This window comes from Chenopodium quinoa, unplaced genomic scaffold (assembly GCF_001683475.1).
Source record: "Chenopodium quinoa cultivar QQ74 unplaced genomic scaffold, ASM168347v1, whole genome shotgun sequence".
NCBI lineage: Eukaryota > Viridiplantae > Streptophyta > Magnoliopsida > Caryophyllales > Amaranthaceae > Chenopodium > Chenopodium quinoa.
Window position 1 is genome coordinate 6,031,401 of NW_018744626.1, and position 24,295 is coordinate 6,055,695.

The 24,295-nt window shown below is 34.9% G+C and overlaps 2 protein-coding genes across 2 annotated transcripts; one reads left to right on the forward strand and one right to left on the reverse strand.

Annotated features, from left to right (window-relative positions):
* Nucleotides 1-10,721: 10,721 nt before the first annotated feature.
* LOC110700707 (presenilin-like protein At2g29900) lies at nt 10,722-13,170 on the forward strand. The gene has a single exon (XM_021878298.1). It carries the CDS (start codon nt 11,059-11,061, stop codon nt 12,337-12,339), a length of 1,281 nt encoding a protein of 426 aa, XP_021733990.1. The 5' UTR covers nt 10,722-11,058; the 3' UTR covers nt 12,340-13,170.
* Nucleotides 13,171-17,504: 4,334 nt separating this feature from the next.
* Nucleotides 17,505-20,428, reverse strand: LOC110700708 (exocyst complex component EXO70E2-like). Its single transcript, XM_021878300.1, has one exon. It carries the CDS (start codon nt 19,602-19,604, stop codon nt 17,724-17,726), a length of 1,881 nt encoding a protein of 626 aa, XP_021733992.1. The 5' UTR covers nt 19,605-20,428; the 3' UTR covers nt 17,505-17,723.
* Nucleotides 20,429-24,295: the final 3,867 nt, after the last annotated feature.

A 24,295-nucleotide genomic window follows, 5' to 3' on the forward strand; every position in this document is an offset into this window, starting at 1 on the left:
ATGGCATGTGTCCTCAAGGCCTTCCTTAACACTCCAACATTGCTGAACTTGAGCTTCTCAACTAACACCACTGGCTTCTTGAAGTCTGTGTCTTCTCTGAACCAGGGACTTGTATCTTGTTCTTCATCAGAACCATCTAGACTCCTCAGCTCATCTGAGTCACTGCCCTCTACTTGCAGCTCAAGATCCTTGCAGCCAATGTCTTGCCCTAGTTGTGTAACCCTCTTTTCTGAGTTCTCAGCCTTATCCTTCCTAAAACCACTGTCTTCAACAACTTGCAGACTCCTTTCAACCTCTCCAACTAACCCTTTTCTTGTTTGTATATGCCACTCTTCTTGATCCTCTTCACTCCCACCTAAATCTTCTTCACCAGCCTTCCAATCTATATCCAGAACACTGTCATCTGACTGAGATGAGGATCCTGTTTCTGATCCACTTTCCTCACCCTTAAAAAGCCTCCTCTTACACTTTTTGCCCTTCCCTTTGTCACTAACACCACTCAAACCCTGCTCCTTTGCACTGTTGCTGGTAAATCTGGGACTTCTCCTCACCACAGCCTGAGTTGGCTTCTTAGATATCAGTTTAGGTTTAGGATTGGGTTTAGGTAAAGAAACTATTTTTGGCTCACTCTCACAAACTTTGCTAAACCTAGGGCTCCTCCTAGAAACTGGTACAATGCTCAACTCAGGGCTCTTTTGGGGTTTTGATAGGCCTTTTAAATTAGAGCACTGCTGTGTGTGAGTTGGATTCTGGTGGGATGGGTTTGATCTAGAAGGCCTAGATCCATTAGCATTTGGTTGTGGGTTATTTGCATTTGGATTTGAATTGGTTGGTTGAGAAAGAGATGGGTTGGATATGGATGGGTTTGACACAGTTACAGCAATAGGGTGAAACCTATCCCACTCTTCCAACCCAACTGTTTGATACAGCTCCACATGCCCCTCACTATGTTTGGACTCCAAGAAGTCCCTGACATCATCATCATTGTCAATCCTTCTCTTCCCAGTAACCCAAGTCTTCCCTCTCTCCTTAAACCACAAGCTATAAACCTGAGGAACCTCCCACCCCATACTTATAAACCCTTCACTACAAAGATACCTTAGGTAACTGACACTCCTCACAAATGACACAGGAACAGCATATTTCCAATACACAAACCCAGCTTCATAAACCAAATACCTCCTTCCCCTTCTATGCTTTTCCACAAACCCTCCAAATAATCTCATTTTAATATCAATACACTCATCAGCACCATCCATTATTCTACAATTACAGCAAGTCAAACATGCAACAAATCAATTTTTAATTCAACACCAAATCCAACCAATTAACAATTATAAACACAACAACACAGCATAACACATGACAGTATACACACAAATAATTAATTAATTTCTAATTAAGGGTTAAATTATTCAGAGCACGCAATTCTAGGGTGTATTATCAACTTCTTTGCCTATTTTGCCCAAATTCAACACAATATATTGCAATTAAACCACCATGCATGCTTCGTTGGACCACTATAAGTACGAAAAAGAGTTCTTACCTGTCAAATGCTGTCAGAAATATCCTAAAGCTTCCACTTTAGCAATAGAGACTACGAATGCTCCCACTTGGACCTTCTCTTCCACTCAGAAGCTTACACGCACTCAAACCCTAGATCTGAAGATATGTTAGAGAGAGAGGGACTGAGGAACTACTGTAAGAGAGAGAAAGAGATTCGTGGTCAAAAGGAGGTAAAAAAATTGAAATGAAGTCAATAATGGAGGTTGAGAGAATTGAATGGGAGGAGATAGAGAGAGACATAGCGAAAGTTAGAGAGAGAGAGAAGAGGATGTTAGTTAATAAGGTGGGCCCCACTAACAGCTAACTAACAGAAAGCGTTAAATGGTAGTTATTTCTACAGTTAGGGGATTTTGGTGGTAGTTAATTAAAAAAAAAATTAATTAGGTAGTAAATCTGAAACGTAGTGCTTTTGCTGGTAGTAAAAGTGAAATTTTCCTTTTATATTCTTAATTTGAATTTAATTGTACTTTTGGCTGTGAATAATGTTGGAGGATTTGCGAGAAGAAACTATGGAGGATGACTGTTGCTTTAAGGCGAGGGTCGACGAAGGTGGCTTTAAGGTGAGTAAGGTGGTTGAGAGGAAATAAAGGGCCGATGGTCGATGTAATGTGAGAGAATGGTTTTGAGTATGAACGGTGGTCGACAAAATCAGAGAGTGATGTAGTCCATAAGATGGTCTGAAACAATGGTGGGTGAAATAAAAGGCACAGGTGAGAGAGCGACAAATACGACAGAGACCAAATGTGTTGTTATAGTTTGAAATTGTTTTGAAAATATTTTGTAATTCATCATTTGTATTATTTTAGTATCAAAACTAATTGTTTTAGTATTATTTGTATTATATTAGTATAAAAAAGAATGTTTTATAAATAAAATTCATATAAAATTCTTAGTTGTGGTTGTTTATGGACATAAATATCACAAATTGTTATGATATTTGTTGGTCAATTATGTTCCTAAAATTCTTAGCCGTGATTGTATAATATTTGATTTTCAACTTGAAAAGAGTTTGTGAATTTAGATAAGTTAGTTATTGTACATCTTTTAGAAGATGAGTTCTCTGTAACTATAGTAGTTGAAAACATTTGAGAAGAAAGAGTGGGTATGTGATTGTTGGTGAATTGGTTTCGATGTCGCCAAAAAATGGTTTCGAATGTCATCTACCAAATGAAACTCTTCAGCTTCAAATCAATGACTTTCTTCACCGTTGTTTGCCATTGCCATACAAATGGTTTCTAAAACTACTTAACTACCTTCATAGGGTTTAAGAGATTACATGTGGTATGTAACGAGTGGGTTGTGACTTTAGAACGTGACAGTGTTATGGGTATTGATTATTGAATATGGATATTATTATTATTTTTTATTTGTATTTAGAAATTTTGATTATTATTATGGCCCTAGAAAAATCTTTATCTTTCTTTTCAATTCAAACCGAAATGATCCCATCGCCGTTTTGGGGTGTGGGAAAGGGTGGCGGACTGTTCGTGGTAAGGAAAAGGGTGTAGAAAGAGTAACTAGTGTGTGACCCGGGCGATACCCCGGGTTACTACTTTGAACACTTATAATTGAATAGATAGGTTGATTCTATATTATTCCATTTATTCATTACTAGTTTTGTGCCAGGCGATGTCTGGGTAGTTTATGGACTTTTAAGATAAAATTAAATTTTAAATTGAAAATAGAATTCTAAATTAACTTTTTTTCTACAAAGTCAATCTATGTTTATCCAACGTGGTACGATACTTGGCGAAAAATTAAAATGCTAAACGATGTTGTCTTGTGGCCTAATTATAAATTTATTATTTGGTATTTTATCGAAAATATAACTCTAAACTAATAATCTTATTCTAAAATTCTATCCTAGTTTGATTGAAAATAGAATTCTTACCTAGTTTTTTTTATCTAATTATGAAATCTATCTAAGGTGGCGCGACACTTAATTAAACGATTTTTTAATCATATGAAGTCTATTTAAATCTATCCAAGGTGGCACGACACTTGGCGAAAAGTTAGAATGCCAAGTGTCGCTATTTCGTGACCTGGCTAAAAGTTTAGCTTTATATATTAGTTATATGATTTGTTTATTTATATAATAGTTTTTCATTTAACCTTTAAATAATTTATTTATGGAACAAATACTAATTATATAAACATGTCTTTTGTATATAATTTATAATCAATATGAAAATAAAGACATAATTGTTATCAAAATAATTAAATAAATGAAATTAGTATATAACAATAGTTAATTAATATTTCTTGTTTGCATTACCTCATCGATAAGCATTATAAGCAAATAATAGAATAGGTATTTTAAGAATCGCAGTCATTAAATTTATATTCAGATCTTCAGCCATATATATATATATATATATATATATATATATATATATATATATATATATATTTATGAATTGAGTATAAAATCATTATTAATCAATAGATGAGATGGTAAAGCTTCTAATGTATATTTTTTAGGTTGTGAGTCCAAATCTCAAGATAGACATTTTCGTTAGAATATGCTCATATTTGAATGATGACATGGCAGAGTGTCACATGTCACATAAACGTTTTTATAAACGCTTTTTAATATATAATAATAAATATAGATTAGGGGTCACAACGGGTGGTCGGGATAAAGGAAAAGAAAGGGGGTAGAGTAGCGGTGGATACACGGCTCGCCGGGGTTGGGGAGATCAGGGCGGCGGGTGGGATGAGGGAGGGAGTGGCTAGTGGTGGAGATAGTTGTGGATTTTTTTTAATTTATTTATTTATAATTTAATTTAATTATCGGATAATTAAATGAGTTAGATGAAAATTAGAGGATACTTACAAGAAATGGGTGGGAGTAAGAAAAAAAAAGAAAAAAAACATGTGCAGGCTTATGGAAGTCAACATCGACATCACTAAGCTATAATGAGAATCAAGGTTATAATAATAACTATGAACTAATCTGGCCATTTGATCATGTTAATCAGACGATCCACATGCTTCCCGTGCCATTAATGGCATTTTCATAATATTTCAACTTTACAAAGTATATTTCAGTTTCTTTTCTGATAAAAAAGTAAATGAAATCAGCTATAAAGTAAAATGAAATTAGCTTAGAAGTTAAAAAATGGAAAAAAAAGTCTAATAAGCTGTAAAATTACGAAAATGCCATTAATAAATGCTAGTGAACCGTCATATGAAGCTCGATTAAAGGTTGAATTTGGTTCCTAGTTCTCATTATTCACCTTGGTTCTCACATGATCTCACGTAAATAGTGTGGCTGTCTTCAACCAAAATAAAATAAAAAAATAAAAAAAGTATTCCACGCAAATTAAAGGACATGTCTAAAAATATTATGTTGGATAACAACAAAATTACTAGGTAAAATCTAGCTAAATTTCTCCAAAGATATTTTACATGATGATATTGTAACACCCCTTTCAAGAATGACTCCTTTGAGAAGCACTGGTCCATCATGAACAAGAATATTACTAACCAGACCTATCTATGAACTCAAAAATATATGTTGATTTAAGCCTAAACATTGTCATCATATCAGCCAGCTGGAGTGCAAATTGACATGCTTCAATTAAATCAAACCAGAATGCATGTTCTCCTTGATGTAATAAACATCAAGATTCTAATGTTTACTTCTCATATGTTTTGTATTCTCATGGATGCAAGGGTTTTCAACAATATGTTGAGTAGAAATATTATCGCAGTATCAAAAATTTGATTAATGCTTCATAAGTCTTGAGGATTTAATTATCTACCGGTCAAAGCCACTTCACAGGTAAAACCAACCTAGTTATTATGCATGTTAGGTTCTTGGGATAGGGGGAGATAAGGTACATGAATGTCCATGATTTAGGCCTATTTTTCTTCATATTATTCTTATTACTTATTCTCGTAAAAACCAAACCAGAACATATCATTTTTTTTTTTGAAAGATTAGACCAGATCAAAATTTCTTAATATCGCTTCCTTAAATCCTTAATGCCATATTTATTTATTTTGCGTATTTGTAGAAGTTATGAAAATGGTATATTTGAAAAATACACTCATGTTGAGAAGAATTTAGTAAAATCTCACTTAATAATGCATTTCTCATATATTGATTTGCAATGGCCAAGGTTTATGAGTCAATTCAGACAATCAAATTAAGACTTTGTTCACTTCAACTTATTTTTGCTAAATTGATTTTTTTTTTTACTAAAACAAATTATTTTTGTTGAATTAAAATATTTTTACTGAACTGATATTAATTTGGAAAAATTGCCAAGAATAATCCGAACTTTGGCCCGTTCGCTCAAAATAATCCCAACTTTTGATTATTTTTTAATAATCCCAACTGTATATTCTATTAATTTTAAACAGTCCCAAGTGACTTGGAATTGGCTAAACAGGTCAAAAAAAAATTTGTTAAAAATAATAATAAAAAAAAATTATCAATTTTTTTTAAAAAAAAAAAACATATGAAAAAAACCACCACCACCTTAGCCACACCACCTCAGCAGCCCAGCCACCAACATCTCCACTCCCACCCAAACCTAGACGCCTTAACCACCTCCCCCACCCCACCCAGACCCAAAATCACCACCCCCACCCCACCCAGACCCGAAACCACCACCCCCACCCAACTAGACTTTCATCCTATCCTAAATAACTACATCTTCGAAAATCAAACAATCCCCAATTACATGTTCTTCATCTTCATATTAAAAATTTGCAGTTGCAAATTGGAAGTTATGGGAATGGTAAGGAAATACATGGGAGGAGAAAGAATTGATTGGTGAGGGTGGTCGCGGTGCAGGTGGAGGTTATCTACGGTTTCGAGTTTGGGTCGTTCCGAGTGAGGGAGGGGGAAAAGGGCCGGAATTGGACGGGTGTAGACACCCATTTGTGTCTCCCCAAAACCAAACCCAGTGATGAGTACCTTTCGCGTCGAATCATAATCGAATGAAGCGAAAGTGTGGAAAGTCTAGTGTTGCGGAAAGTTTTATTTTCTCTTCTCTTCTCTCTGTTTTTGAAAACTTATTTTGAGAAAACAGCCAATCCAGTTTGGTTGGTCCATGATATGGGTCCAATAGTAGTGTAGTTGGATGGGGCTTGCAAAGACCTTTCCAACGATATATTATAAGCCCAATTCCGATGAATATTGAGGAAGTTATGGCCAATTTACCAAACTGGGCCTGGTTTGAGCCTTATATGCGGTCCAATGATCTAGGGGAGGGCCTAATATGATTTATCATTCCTAATGCAATTAGGAATGGTTTTAGTTTTCTGGATTCTTCTAGAAGGTTCTTTTCATTCCTAATTCAATTAGCATTGATAAATTGACTTTTGTTGACTTTTCAGAGTTTTAATCAAAATCAAATAGCATTTGTGAAGGAATTATATTATTTTATCCTCCAGTACGGTAAACTTATCGGATTTTCGAAAACGCGTTGGAATCAAGCTTGGCGTCTGCCCCTTGGCGCCTGGAACCAGGCCTAGCGCCTGGCGCTAGTGTTGGTGCCTGGCGCCAGCTAGCCAGGGTTGGCACCAGCTCTGTTTTCTGAGCGTCAGACTCTGTTTTGTTTAATTTATCTTTTTGGCTGATTTTCTCTATAAATATCGTATTAAAAACTCCGTTTTCATTCACCAATTCTCCTCATTCGCAAGTTATCATCAACAATCATTAATTCTTTAGCATTCTCTAAATCATTCATCTCTCTTAAAACATTCGATTCTTTCTTACTTTGTTTTTTCATACAAAATTCCACATTCACAAATTCTAGAAACACCTAGCCATATTCGAAGTTGCCTTCGCCCTAGACGTGAAAGGTTTTAATTTCTGAGGGTTTGGTCCCAAATCTCTATTTCAATTATTTAATTTAATTGTTTTGATTATTATTTTCCTTGAAGTTACTAACGTGTGTATTTTGTTATTAGAAAGAGTACGAGGCATCAAAGTAAGTACTTTAATGGTTTTAATTGATGTTATGATGTAGAAATCATGTTTAAATTGTTGTTATGATATTCCTAGTATCATGTCTAGGGTATTTTTAATATTAAATATGTTTATCATGATTCCTGTGATGCCTTTTATTCTCTTCCTAATACTTATGATTGTTAGTATCATGTTAGGGCTAAAGATTTGATTTTTATTGCTTAGTGACATGCTAGGATTTGTTATTAATCTTATTAGTATCATGCCTAGGATCTTGCTATTATTATGCCTTAGTATTAACATGAACATGATTATCATGATTATTATAATTATTATGATTATGAATATTATTATTAATATTATTATTATTATGATGATTATTATTATTCATGTTTATTCTAATGATTGTTATTATAATTATTATTATGATTGATTATTATTATGTTGCTTGATGCTTATTTATTATTATTGCTTGATCACGCCTTTTATTGCATGTTTAAAGGGAATTTGGTACTTGTAATCACGCTTAATAAGATAATTAATAATCTTGTTTAGGGTTAACGTGATTATAATTTAAGTGATCGCCAATAATAGATTTATTTGTGCATTTAAATTCAACCAACATAGATAAACAGGTTTAGGGTTAAACTTATTGATTGCATGTTAATCAGAAAGCGCACATGAATACGATCAGAATAAAGTAGAGGTCTATTATTAGGGCAGGTTCAATCTCTTTTAGGTTAGATTTGTACCTTCATCCCCGAACCCTTATTTGGTTCATGACCTTATGGAGTTGACGATCTCTTGAATCGTTAAGGGGTGTAACCTTCATCCTATGAACGGTTTACAAGTTCCTAAAAACCTTGTTGGCGACTCTTTTGCTCTATCTTCTTCCCTTTTGGACATCACCGTACTTTGGTGTATGATCATAGTGGGGTTCAAGCTAGGGGTTTAAAGGCTTGAAATTTATTCCCTACAACGGGGGAACGTGAAGGGGGCGGAAATGGGACGGGAATGGGGAAGAGATGCCGGCGGCAGCCAGCCTCCCGGTGGTGGCAGCAGCTGCTTGCTAGGAATGGGTTTATGTATATATATATATATATATATATATATATATATATATATATATATATATATATATATATATATATATAATTTTTTTTTTTAATTTGAAAGGGTTTTTTTAATTTAATTTTTAAAATTTTTTTTGGACCTTTCACATGCCAACACATGTCAGATAACTTGTTATAACAAGTTAATGACCTGTTGGGACCATTTAGAGCGAATGCATATTAAATTTCGGATTATTAAAAAATAATCGAAAGTTGGGATTATTTTCGGCGAATGAGGCAAAGTTCGGATTATTTTGGTCATTTTTTCCTATTAATTTTAAGAAATTTTAGATTTTAACACCAGAAAAAAATAATAATAATAAAAGAAAATCAAAAATGATTTTTAACACCCCAAAAAAATAAATTATATAACACAATTTTTTTTTTTTTTTTTTTACAAAATTTGGTTTTACCACCACTTAACAGTATCCATCCAAGAATCTGTTAATTAGGGTCCACAGTGCCACACGCGCTTTGTATGTGGTTAACAAAATTTTAAAAAAATAATAAATAAATAAATAAATAATCTTAAAATACCCAGCCACCACCGTCGGCCCCTGCTCCATCGCCGGCATTGGAACCTCTCCCAACCTAACCCAACCCCATCGGGACCCAACCACTCCCTTTCCTGCAGCCAAATCTGCCGCACCAGTGCTATATCGCAACCCCCCTTCCTCAAACAATTAGTGGTTTATACACCTAGGTGTACCATGCGCATGGTACACCTTGATTAAAGCGGAATGAACATCGTATATAGTTATAAAGAACATCATGAATTTATAAAAGAACATATTTCTGAAATCATATAACTAATATATAAAGCTAAACTTTTAGCCAGGCGATGAGGCAGCGACACTTGGCGTTCCAACTTTTCGCTAAGTGTCGTGCCACGTAGGATAGAGTTATATAGAATTCAATATGTAGGATAAAAAAGTTAGTTTAGAATTTTATTTTCAATCAAATTTGGATAGAATTTTAGGATAAAATTATTAATTTAGAGTTTTATTTTTTGATAAAGTACCAATATTTCATATGTAGAAATTGAATTATAATTTTATTCAAAAATAATTAGATTATAACTCTTATAAATTATCATATAAATTTATTTTTTGTGTCATAATATTTTTTTGGAGCGAAGGAATTAGTTCAAAATGTACCACATCCATTGTTTATAATACATTCCAATCAATTAAGATAATATACTTCACAATCTAATATAATTTTATTACTGTGTGTAGATCACGAGTCATTTCAGACAGGGTCATTATTTCAGGTCACGGGTCAAGAAATATTTTTCACTAATATTATTATCAATAGTCATTACATGTCTACAAGTTATATAAACGCGGAAAGAACTTGTAGACATGTATAACTTGTAGACATGTAATAATATTAGTGAAAAATATATAACTTGTAGACATGTAGAACAAGTTATATATTTTTCACTAATATTATTATCAATAGTCATTACACTCCAATCACAACCAAATAAGCTTGAGTCACTAACATACTACCTGGGTGTATGATGAAAATTTCATCCTCCAATATCGACCACGATTTCGATCACTAGTCAGCCCCAAAACCGGCCAGTTTCGACCATAACTAGCCTATTGTGGCCGTTTTAGAATTTAGGGTTTCGTTTTATGGGTGCGGGAAGGGTAGGGGATGAGTTCCGGTGGTCTGGGATAGGGAGGGGGTGGGTTACGGTACCAACGGGTTGAAGCCGTGGGGTGGGCATGCGATGTTGATGGTGGTGGGCTGGTGGTATTTGGGTGGTTGTAGGTTTTTTCCTTTTTTCTTTTATTTTATTTTTGTAAAACTAATAGTATAAAAACACGTGGCAACATGGACCCCACGTAACGAAATCTGTTAGGTGTTGGTAAAATCCATTTTCTTAAAAAAGTTGTGATGTTAAAACTAATCCATCCGTCCCTTAATACAATGCCTCTTTTGAGCATTTATTCCTCGCATAATAAAGAGAAAGATGCATTGTATTAAAGGACGGAGGTAGTATTTTTCAGGTGTTGATATTCTACGAAGTATTATACTACCTCCGTTTCATGTTATTTGCAACGATTTAACATAAAGTAGAGAGAAAAAAATGTCTAATCGTTGCAAATAATATGAAACGAAGGTGGTATATTCTCTTAAAATTACTTTTTACTGATCGGTGATTGGTGATATTAGTATTAGAATTAGAAAGTTAAAATTATTACAGTGGTTGGAAGATTGAACAAGATGGGTGATTGGTGAATTTAGTTTTGAGTCTTTTTTTTTGAAAGTAATTTTAGTTTTGAGTCTTGTGACATGTTAATTTACAGTTTTAAGTTTTTAACTCTAAAAAGTCAAACTTAAAAGGAACTAAACAGAAGACCCAAATCAATCCTACACTTGCCCTTCTTATCAATTTGGATCACCAAAAACCCTAAACTTTGATTCAAATTCAACCCAAAAATGGACAGAAATGAAAGACCCACAAGCGTAATCGACAGTTTAGGCGAAGAATTGGTCCGAATCATAACCCCAGTTTCAATTTGCATGTTCTTGGTGGTAATTTTGGTATCAACCCTAAGTTCCGATTCATCATCTTCGTCTTCTGATTCAATCATCACAATAGCTAATTTAGCTTACGATGAGAGTAGCTCAGATTCATTTTGGGATAAATTTGAAGGTGCCCTTTTAAATTCTCTTGTTTTTGTGGTAATTGTGACTATAATTACTTTCTTTTTGGTCTTCTTATTCTATATTAGGTGCACCAGTTTCTTGAAATATTATATGGGTTTTTCTGCATTTATGGTATTAGGGTTTATGGGTGGTCAAATTGCTGTAATGTTGGTTGAGAAATTGAACTTGAACATTGATATTATCACATTTTTGGTGCTTTTGTTCAATTTTGCAATTGTGGGTGTTTTGGCTGTGTTTATGTCAAAGATGGCTATTTTAGTGACTCAAGCTTATTTGGTTGTGATTGGAGTGTTGGTTGCTTATTGGTTTACTATGTTGCCTGAATGGACTACTTGGGTGCTTTTGGTTGCCATGTCATTGTATGATTTAGCTGCTGTGTTGTTGCCCATTGGTCCGCTTCGCCTGTTGGTGGAACTTGCTATATCTAGGGATGAAGATATACCCGCATTAGTTTATGAAGCTCGTCCTGTTAGCGTGGATGAGTCGGATGGTGTTGGTCAGAGGAGGCTTTGGAGGGAGAGAAGGGGTGATGGGGATCAACAAGAGGATTTGAATAGTGGGGTGAATTTGGAGACGAGTACGGATCATCGAACACTACCAACTGTTGGAAGTGGCCATAGTGTGAGAGATTTGGTGAGTACTGAAGAAGGAAGGGTGGTAAATTATGATCAGGATGCTTCTGTGCCATTGCTTGAGCATAGATTAAGAGCTGAACAGCATGCAGACCGAGTTATGGCTTCAGATGATAGTATGATTTTTGAAGGGATTGGATTGGGATCTTCTGGTGCTATTAAGCTAGGGCTTGGGGATTTCATCTTTTATAGTGTTTTGGTTGGAAGGGCAGCAATGTATGATTATATGACAGTGTATGCCTGCTATTTGGCTATAATAGCCGGTCTTGGAATTACCCTGGTGTTACTGGCTGTCTATCAGAAAGCCTTGCCTGCTTTGCCCGTATCTGTCATGCTTGGGGTATTGTTTTATGTCTTGACTCGGTTTTTACTTGAAGAATTTGTTGTGCAATGTTCCATAAATTTTGTTATGTTCTAGTATTGTATATTTCCTGTGATTAGCATCATTTTTATAGCAGTGGCTTGATTTCAATACTCGGGTGCCAATAGCTTGGTCGCTAATTTAGTAATTTGTTCTTTATTCACTGCAAATATATTGATTGACACATGCATTTATGCTTGAAGAAGAATTTCTCCCTTATAAGGATCATCCTAGAATTTTGTTTTGTGAAAGGTCTTCAATAGTAAAATTTGTTGGCACTGGCTGTAACTGAAAACAGATAAGGTTCGAGTTAATCAAATGAGGCAATTGTACCTAAATGGCTGATATCTTTGTGGAGATTCTTTGAAAGTCTATCTGAAGATTGGAAGCATTCTCTATGGTACTGCGCTCACCAGCTTCTATTACACTAGAGAGCTTATAAGAAGTCAATACCATCATTTGCCACATATTTGGAGCTGGGTAATTGAGGTGCCTTATGATAAGGATTTGCTGGAGCATGAAAGTCTGCTACAACAGTTATATTAGTATTTGATGCTTGAAGCGCCTTTGCAACTAATAAGATGTTCGTGGTTCACCCCTACAATCAAATAATTTGGCACTTTTGGCTTTACTTGAATGAAACGTCATTTTGCCAGCGAAGCTGTAATGCTTTTTTCAATTATCAGTTCAAATAAAGTTGCAGGAAGGTTGTTGGTTGGTTTTACTGTATTAGAAGTGTGGTGCTGCACTGCTGCCCACCAAAAAAAAAAAAAAGGGAAACTGAAAGAGTTGTAAGTCCTATTTTCTTTCAAGATTGATGCAATAACCTCCATGGAGGTACTACGGTAAATTGGTAAGAATAATTTTGAAGGATTTTTTTCAGCTGAACTCTATGTGTGTTACATTGTTTCTTCGTTTGTGACCTGTTGATCATGTTAGATTGCCCTTTATATTGTGATCTCAACTCCTTACAAAGTACACGATTTTTGAGATGTTACTTATGTTGACTCTGTTGAGTCGTACTTTTAACTGCATCCTGCCATGGTCAAAGTTACTACCACTTAAACTCTAGTAGAGCAAATTGTAATCAAACAACATGAAATTCGAATATGCTGAGGTTTTAGGAATTGATTGAATATATATGCAATATAGTTCACTATTGGTAGTTAATCAGAGATGATTATGACATAAGTCTATTGGCGGTGGGGGGCTAGGGAGGCAGGGAGAAGCCTTTAAAATGGAGCTAATGACTTTTTGAGTGAACTCAGCTGTATTGATATCTCATACCTGCTTCATCTGTCCCTATGGCTTTTTTTTTTTTTTTTAATCAAATGAGTTTAACCGTGAACCAGTGTCTGTTTATACCAGCCTTTCTATTGCTGACATTGGAGGGCTTGTGTTATCTGTATTATAGCATGGATTTGGTATTATGTGTTGTTATCATTTCAGAACTTTGGTATAATGTAAGTGGTCAGCCTTTTGAATCTAAGTGTTATACTTGAAGAAAGCATATATATTATATATTGCAATGGTTGATAAGTTTGTACTTCATAAAGTGGTTGAGCTCAATGCTGTGTATTTTGATCTATAATTCTATAGCCTATAAGTAGTCACAAATGACATAGATATAGATGAGCTTCAATCCTAGGACTTTGCTACCCCCCTTCTTGCCCTTGAGACTTGACTAGGCTGCAGTATGTTTGTTGAAAAAACATATCTATTTTGAAATAACTAGCAGTGCTTCTCCTTTCAACTTTCTTCATCCTCTTTCTACATCAACAGGCTGTTTTTCTGCATCCATGCTGTAAAATCTGTTATTTTGTCGCTTTTTTTTTTTCCCTTCATATATATTGTCTGACTTACATCACTGGATATCTTCAGCTTGTTTATCTTTCAAAATCCTCAACCCCTCATTCCTTTCCCTATCACTAACAGCCGTGACCGGTTTTTGTATAGCTATATGCTCCCTGGTATCAGTATCTTTTGTCAAAGTTCAGCTGTGAATGTTGTTAAGATGTCATATTGTTTATATGTAGTTTCATTAAATTCACAAGGTTAAAACTTCGCATCATACACGAGCTTAACGGCGAAGAATCCATGTTGCAGGCTTTTTTTATTATTATTTTTTTTTATTTTTTATTTTTTATTGCTGATGATTTAAACTGGAAAACATGTGGTAAATGTGTTGATCCCTATTTTTGCCTCAACAAATGTTTTACTACGTATTAATCCATACCCTTTATTCCATAGAGTGCTACAAAATTGCTGTTTGAGCATTTGTATTCCTGCAGAAGCCTCATATATTCTAAGAGATAAGAGATATGGATGAATTTGGGATATTATAATTTTATTTTGAAGTGAATCTACTTTATTATGTGCTTCTCTTATTAATTATATTATTCTTCCGAATAATTTTGCTGCTCTTTATTAGCATATATGAAAGAGGTGATTTGAAAGAGATGGATAAGATAAATGGTACTCCTTTTGGATGCTCCTAATTCCAGTGAACAAAGAATGCAAAAAGTGTAAACTTGTAGAAAAATGAAATAAAGGGATGAAAAAAAAATCATATGGTTAGGGCATAATGAACTTTGATACTAGCCAATTCATGGGTAAAACAACTGAAAATCAAACAATAACACTAATTTGTTTGATACTCCTTTAAAGAGAGCAACTTTATCAATAAATTACTTCGTATATATTTTTGGTCATCTAAAGTAATTTTACGGTAGATGTACAATATTTGTCATGTGTTCGTTTTATTTAAAAGTTTTTTATTATAGAATAAATTCCATAAGCAGTATTCTACAAGTATTCCACATTTGAAAACACTTATCTTTCACAACAAAAATATTGTCAATTCCATGGTCTTGTTCATGTTTTATCAATTTCATGTTGAATGCAAAAATGTAGTTCACATTCTCTTAGGCTGCTAATTAAGTAGTAGCAAGCCTGTATTGACTCTTGACTATAGACTAATTAAGTCGTGCCAAATTAGTTATGAAACCAACCTAAATATGTCAAAATCATGCATTCACAATTTGTCAATTTTTTCAAAAAATAAAAATAAAATAAAAAATAAAATCACCAACAACACGTTATATAGATCCCAGATTTTTGTCCAACTAAATCATATCATCATAACTATTTATTTTTTAATTTTCTTTTAATGGTAATAATCGCTTTCTCAAGATAATAAATAAAACTAAACCACATAAACACTATTTTACTAATTAAATAAACACAATAACTTAATATTTTCTTTTTAGATAAACTAGATGAAGCCCGTGCGATGCACGGTTTGTTTAATTTTTTTTTTAATATATATATATATATATATATATATATATATATATACTAAAATTTCTTATATATTTAGAAAATTCCTAATATCAAAAAATAATATTTTATATTTAATTAATTTAAACTGGGAAACCTCATTCACCAATTTTGCTTGCGTGTCATTTAAATTATTTAATTCTAAAAGAAATTAATAATCTCGTATTTAATTGACTACCACTAAAATTTATTATCTTATGTAGCGAGCTAAAAAAAATTAAATTCTACGTGGCTCTCTAAAAACTCGGGAATATTAGATTAGATTGCTTTCTAAAAGGTAAGTAAATGGGCATCTTGTTTTGAATTCCGTCATCAAGGGAATATAAAGGTAGATAGTTGGTTGTGTTGACATCTAGTTTTTACTCTTTAGTCTTTACTAGTGATTGAAAACATTTTTATTCGCTATTTTGGTCACCATCAAATTTAATTTGTCTTATAGTGTACGGAATAATATTTCCAGTTTAATAAAATTACAATATAAATTACTAGAATTAAATTTGCTTTTTGGTAACTTTTGATGTAGTATGAACATTTATTTACTTTATTCGTACTTGATGCACTTTTTTGCTAGACTTGGAATTACAAGTATTTTTACGACGTAATTTGGTATAATTTGCTGTGTTTAACTGTATAAGTTTATTTTTAGCAAGTTGAAATTATGACATTTTGGGTCAACTGTAATTAAATGAAGCATTACTAAGTCAAATAGCTGTCTCAAATACTCACTTACCATTGCCACTTGATACATGAATATAACTTACCACGGCCAGATCTACCTAAAATAAATATAAGTTAATCAAGTTGTTCGACACTTAACATTGCCACTTGATACGTGAATATGATTCACTAATCAAGAGTTCAAAACGCGATTAACTAATTATTGAGTTCGGGTCAAAATTTTTTTTTTTTTTTTTTTTGAAAAAATCTTTAAATTATTGAGTGAATGAATCTTTGTTAATAAGTAATATCTTAAACTTATTTAATAAATACAAAGTACCTCTTGTACATGGCCTATTTGGGGGAGATGGAGCCAGTGGGCATGTGGCGGATAAAATCTACAAAAATTATAGAGTAATCATGCAATTTTAGATTAGTTTGAACACTTTTTTTTATACCGCGAAATAATCTACTTATTTTTTTATACCAGGGTATTTGGCTATATCATTGTCCATTGCGGATACAATTCTAGTAATATCGGCTCTAATACACACCATACCAATATACCATAGTCCGCCTCGCTTGGGGCGCTATCTATCTAGCTCACCAAAGCCCCATTTTGGCCCCCATTGAATTTTTTTTCTCCTTATATACCTGAGAAGAAATTGCTTCATATAGAAATTAGGATTATGTCACTACTTGTATCTTGAAAAGTACAGATAAAGTTACAGTTAGTTATAAGGAAAGAAGAAAAGAGCATTACCAACTTTTTGGACATGGTATTTGGTAATCCTTTTGACTATTCGATCAATTTTTGAGGACCCTATAATTGCATCACTTTTAAAATGTCAAAGCACAACTTGAGCATTTTTCGTGTAGTGTTGAACCTTTGGCAGATTTGCAGTTTTGTTACATATCAGATGCTTTAGGCTGCACGTCTGTTGTGTTCATTAAATTAATCTAACTCACAACGACATTACGTTGCGATCACTTGATTTGATGCAAAAAATCACACGTTACCGGAATTGAGTTTCCATTCAGTTACAATGTGCCTAGCAAGAGCATAGAGCATTAGGCAAGCAACTCCATCTTCTCAGAAATAAAACTTTTTCAGGACTGTTTGACCAAATATACATTTTATCAGTTCAAACAGACTGATTTTCTTTTGAGTTTTTCCTGATCAAGCAGACGACGAATTCAACAAAATCCATCAGAAGTTGAGAATATTGTGACAGAACACAGCTTTCCATTCAAAATCTATGCATTAAAATTACAAGTATATTGTTTAGGCCAATACAGGATCAAAAAAGGACATACAATAGCAGCCATCTCACTCTCCTTAGGAAAAGAAAACTGAGAGGCTGAGAGCATAGCTACAATCAAAGAAACAAACTATGTCTACAACTCCTTTACTTTTCAAATTCTTTTCGTTTTCTTTATCGAACTCATCTTCTGCGGGAGTTCAAAGATTTTTGAGACCCTTCAAAGAAATCCCTGAGCAAATTCTCCAAGTCATCAGAATCATACTTGACATACTTCTCAATATCGAACTTTTTATGCCTTCCGATGAAACTCTGATATGCCAAAATCACTTTCTGAGAGATGGAAATCCTCAACTCTTCCCTAAGCTGCTCATCTCGAATAGACCATGATGTCTGGCTCCTATATACATCCTCGAATGCAACACTGAAAACCCGGATCTTCTCCTTGAGGACCAACCTAACTCCTGAACCTGACCCTGATGGAATTCCATCGTCCCTAAGCGAGGCTACAACTGAACTCCAAGTACTCCTCACATAGCTAGTAGCATGCTGTTGATAGCTCACTATCTGAGTTCTGATCCAATCATCACCAAATAACTTCTGTTGCTCGGAATTTATGACTTTCTGTTGAATGTAGTGCGTATTGTTCATCAGAAATATATGCTGCAAGGCAGCATCCCTGTACAGGTGGGACTTCTTCTCAAGGTTGAACTTCAATTTGGCGACAATTGATCGAAGATTTTTAGCTAGCAAGCTTTTCTCAGGTAAGACTTGATTCGTGATGACATTATTTGCATCATCCTTTTCATGAAGGAGGGTGTTGAGAGTTTTGCAGTAGTCAGGAAGGAAGACGATGATGTAATTCATAACATAGCTAGAAAGTGGATGAACTCCTCCTCCAGGGAAAGGGTCTACTGTAGGATCGGAAAGAATGACTTCACCAAATCCCAAGAATGTTGCCCGAGCAGCATCTCCAAGTCTGCTCTTAACTTCTTCGAACTCAGTCTTCACATATGAGCCACCCTCTTCAGAGAAGAATTCATTGATCTTCTCCTCAATTTCTACTAAGACCTCGTACATGTCAAGAATATAGAAGAGTTTCTCCGGTGTATGGGGTCCGAGGGCCATGGCATGGCCAAAGTTGAAAAGGCAAGTCATGGCAGACTTGGTGATGTTAGTCAAGCAAAGCGATGCATATGGCTCAGACTTCCCAAGGACCTCATCACACAGCCGCTTCTCAGCTAAAAAGTAGACTTGCACCGCGGTTCTAATCACTAGAATCCATGTCTTGATCTTGGAAGCCATAATGTTCCAATCCATCTTGACCAACTCGTCTATGCTAACTGTCTCCATTCCAAGGCCAATCAAGCAGTCTTCCAAAGCTTCCTTTTGAGTCTTTACATATGCTGCACAAAAATCCTGATCATACTTTGCATCAAACATGACTTTTTTGATCGACTTTATAAATGGAATTGCTTCAGGGTCGATCAATTCAAAATTAACATCTTCTTGTTCACCAGAACCTTCCGGCTCATCACCCTCTTCTACCTCACTCGGAACATAGGATTGCCTTTGGTGACCAAGAACATGCACCAACTCCTCTTCCAATCTTTGCATAGCAACTTGCAAAACATCCTCAGCTTGAGAGATTTCATGATCATCATCTCCCTTCATCCACAAACTCCTAAACAACTCCACCAAACACAAGACATTCTCAACAGCCTCTATGTACTCCGCGGCCTTATCAGGGCCGGATTCCCAAATCATATCGAGGGTTGAATCCCAACCCATGATCTTATCATGGGCAGACTTCAACTTCTCCTTTGCATCATTCAACTCTCTTTCCCTCAAAATCGGAACCGATTCACTACTATTACTGCTATCATTTTTCAACTCCATAGCAGACAATTTTGAGTCAAGATCAGCTAAAATCTTTTTCATATCATCAGTTAGACTATCATTAGCCTCTAATTCCCTTAAAAGATTATGAGCTGCAATTAAACTCTCTTGTCTGATAGGGTTTGTGGGAATCATACCAACATTTACATCCTCCAGACCCATCATACTATTATCAATTATCAATCAACAACTAATTCTAGGGTTCTTGACAAATTACACAACAACAAAAAATTTGCAAACACAAAAATTTATGGGTATTTGACTTTTCTAAAAATAGTTTTAAAAAAATGCAAAAAATCAAGCAAAAATTTACAAAGTACCTCTGATTCTGCTTGCTGGAAACTGTGGGAAAATAATCTGATATCAAAAAAAATTTGGTCAAAAAACCAAATTAGCAGATTATTAACAAACAAGAAGACATGTTTAGCATTTATATGAGAGAGAAAATGGTTTAGTACAACCCAACTTGGATCTTGAAATAAAAAATGAAAATCAAGAAACTCTCAACAACTAATTTAAAAAACCCAGAAAAACCCAGAAACAAAAATTTATGAGCTGATTGAAGTTGAATAATCAACCCAACCCAACACAAACTGACGAAAATACCCAAATTAGAAAAGCAGAAAAAGACAATAACAAGATTAAATATTGTTATAAATTGTGCTTAGAATTTGTCTGAATAATAATTAATTGACAATAATAATTAATGGAGGAGGAATACAGCCCATCAAATTGACTTAAAAACGTGGGAATTTGAAGGGTTGATTGAAGGCTGCAGTCTAAAATTGTAGCAAAAAAAATTGGTGAAAAATATATTTATAAGTAAGAAATTAGGAGGGTTTTAGTGTTTTTTAAAGTGATAAAAAAAAAAGGTTTATTTGTTGTGAATTTATGAAAAAGTTTGTTGATGGAATTAATTTCTGTGCAATTTCCTGGATAACTTTATCCTTAACAAAGGATGTAAGGATGTAGGAACCAACCTAGCTTGACTTTTCAAATAATGTTATGGAGTCAAACTTAGGGCCTCATACCTTTGCAACCGGGACCCTCCACTCTTTCACCACAAAACTTTATAAAATTAATATCGAGTGACTGACGTGAAACCCCGCACTAATTAATCCAGTCTATTAAGTACTTCGTCTTATGAAAGACCTTAGGAAGGAAGGGGAATAAAAGGGTTCGAGGAACTGTCCAAGTGTCCAGCGTCCCCAAATTAACTTACAAGTTTACGGGTCTGTTTACATTTACTGAACTGAGCTAAATTGATTGGAGCTGAATTGAACTTGATTGAGCTGAAATGAATATTTTATGAGAGAGGGAAATTAGGAGCTGAACTGAATTAAACTGAACTGAATTGAACTGATTGAAGCTGAACTGAATTGATTGAAGATGAACTGAAATTGAATAAATGTGAAACGTGTATACGGAGTAATTCATTAGAATTTCAAGAAATCATTATTTTATATTTACAACTATGTAAACAAATTCCCTATATATCGATCATATTCCCCTTTTGGTCTCTTCAATTTAATTTACAACGTACTTTGCATTACTATATTAAAGTTCTCTGCCAATGGTACATTCTTATTAACTAGTCGGAATAAATAAAAATGAAATTAAACAAATCTTGAAGTTCTCTACCGATGGTACATTCTTGTTAATTACTTGGAATTTACTAAAAATGAAATTAAACAAATCAATAAGATTTGTAATTTTAAAAAATAAATAAAAAATAAAAAAAAAGAAGAAGAAGAAGAAAACCGAGCTTTAAACGACCAGTCGAATTGATTTGCTTAGCCAAAGTAGGGCAATTTTTAGTACCGTGCAATTTGTAATTAAGACCAACTATACATCCAATAATACATGGGGTTAGCTACTTCAATGGAATAAATTATCTTTAAACCGCTACTAATGTTCATTTTCTAATTATAAACACAATGTTAGTTACAATATTATATTAATACTAGTAGTCAGATTGGCAAGTAATGTTCCATTTCTAAATCATCTTCAATCATCAATTTGATAACACAAAATCTTCTACTATGTGGTGACCACTTCACATATAAGGTTGTTAATTGAGCAATAGGAGGTTATTGTAATGCGTAAATGTGAAATATATTGAATAATGTTCACTGTAAATTATATTCCTCATAAACGGCCTCATACAATATATATATATATATATAGGCTAGGTTACTTGGAGGGCAAGACCAAATAACCTAAAGAAATTCACAAGATATATTTCCCAAATATTCACAATATTATCACAATATTATCTTTCCTAATACCCCCCTCAAGTTGGAGAGTACGGATCTCGAACACCCAACTTGCGAAGTAGAAACTTAAATTTAGTTTTTCCCAAAGCTTTTGTAAATATGTCGGCCAACTGAACCGTCGTAGGAACATACGAGGGTATAATCGTCCCATCTGTAATCGCATCCCGAACAAAATGACAATCTGATTCAATATGCTTTGTTCGTTCATGAAACACTGGATTCTGCGCAATATATAACGCAGACTGACTATCACAATAAAGGTGCATCCCATTCTCATGTCGAACACCTAAGTCACCAAGTAGTCGCTTCAACCACTTTAATTCACAAGTCGTTGCATTCATACAACGATATTCTGCTTCCGATGAAGAAAGGGCCACAGTAGGCTGCTTCTTGGTTTTCCATGACACTGGAGACAAACCAAGAAGCACAAACCAACCACTCAAGGACCGTCTGGAGAGAGGGTAACCTGCCCAATCTGAATCACACCAACCTTCCAACTGTAAAGCACTATCAGATCTCAATAAAATGCCCTGTCCCGGACTCTTCTTCAAATATCTAACAACTCGCAGAGCTGCTTCCCAATGTTCAATCCTGGGTTTTTGCATAAACTGTGATAAAATGTGCACAAAAAATGCCAAATCGGGTCTCGTAACAGACAAATAAATCAGTCTACCTATAAGGCGACGATATTTCTCAATATCATGAAAATACTCTCCCTGAGATAGTGCTAACTTGTGATTTTGTTCCATAGGAAACTCTACAGGTTTAGCATCAAGTAAACCAGCTTCAGTAATAATATCCAGGGCATACTTCCTCTGGCAAATAAAGATTCCTTGTTTATTCCGGGCTACCTCTAGCCCCAAAAAATATTTCAACACTCTAAGATCTTTCATCCTGAAGCAATCTCCCAGATATAATTTAAAATTGAGCATAACATTTTTATCGTTTCCTGCAACAATTAAATCATCAACATATACTAGCACATTAAGCTGCATTTTACCCTTTGTCAGAGTAAATAATGAGTAATCATAATATGACTGTTTAAAGCCATAATTTTTCAAGGGGGCTGTAGCAAGCTTTGCAAACCAGCGTCGAGGAGCTTGTTTAAGCCCGTACAATGATTTCAGCATCCTGCAAACTTTGTCAGAATTATCTTTCTCAAAACCAGGGGGAATTTTCATATATACCTCTTCTTCCAAATCACCATAAAGAAATGCATTATGAACATCCATTTGATGAACTTCCTAATTTTTCACCGCCGCTACCGCAAGAAAGGTTCGAACGGTCACCATTTTTGCTACCGGAGCAAACGTCTCATTGTAGTCTAATCCTTCAATCTGATGATTGCCAAAGATGACTAATCTCGCTTATAATCTCTGTAAATTCCCATGCTCATCATATTTTTCTTTGTAAACCCACTTGCTTCCAAGTGCCTTTTTACCCGGTGGTAGCTTCTCTAGCACCCAAGTACCCTGTTCTTCAAGTACCTGAATCTCATCCGCCATTACCTTTCTCCAACCCTCGTGTTTCATGGCCTCCCTAAAACTTTTGGGTTCATTTCCTCCTGTAATAGCAGCAATATATGTTCTATGTTTCACAGAAAACCGGTGAGAATCAACAAAATGTGTTATAGGGTAAACAGTACCTGAGGGAAGTGATGTCACGAGTGAACTCTGATTTGATGTAGATGGACTTTTATTTCGGATAGTATGAGTCACAAAGTCGCGAAATTTAACCGAAGGAATTTTTGTTCTCATGCCTTTACCTAAGGCCTCATCCCCACACTGCCCATTCATGTCAGTTTGCTGTTGTTGGGCAGCAGTCATAGGGTCTGGTTGCTGCTGTGAAGCTGCGGATGTGTGCTGGCCTGACCCCCCTTGCGAGCTGCTGCAAGGAGCAGCGTCGTCAGTGCCTGCGGGAGGAGCCAGCAGCCTGATCAAGTGGCTTGGCAGTCCCCTCCGCGGCCTAGCTGTGGGCAGCATGTTCATGCCGCAGGGGGGTCGCGGAGTCTACTGACTCTGCCTCTGTATTACTGCCATCTTCACTAAACCGCCCCCCCTCATCTCCAAAACACCTCTCCTCACCTCACTTGCCTCCTCATCCCCACACGACAACATGTTAGGCAAATTAGTAGTAGTAGAAGTGCTAATGAACGGAAATTCGTGCTCAACAAACTCCACATCCCTCGAAACAAAAAATTTCTTAGTTTCCAAATCATAAACATTCCACCCCTTTTCCCGAAAGGGTACCCAACAAACACACACTTTCTACTTCTACTAGCAGATTTATCCCCTTTACTCCGTAAATTGCATGCAAAACATAAGCACCCAAACACCCGAATATACTCATAAGAAGGTTGTTTGTCAAATAAAATTTAAAAAGGTGTTTTATAATCAAGCAAACGAGAAGGAGTTCGATTTATCAAATGACAAGCCGCTTGCACACACTCCCCCCAAAATTTGATAGGTAGATTGGCTTGAAATCTCAAGGCTCTAGCTACATTTAAAATGTGTTGGTGTTTTCTCTCAACCCTCCCGTTTTGTTGAAGTGTGCCTACACACGATGTCTCAAAATATATCC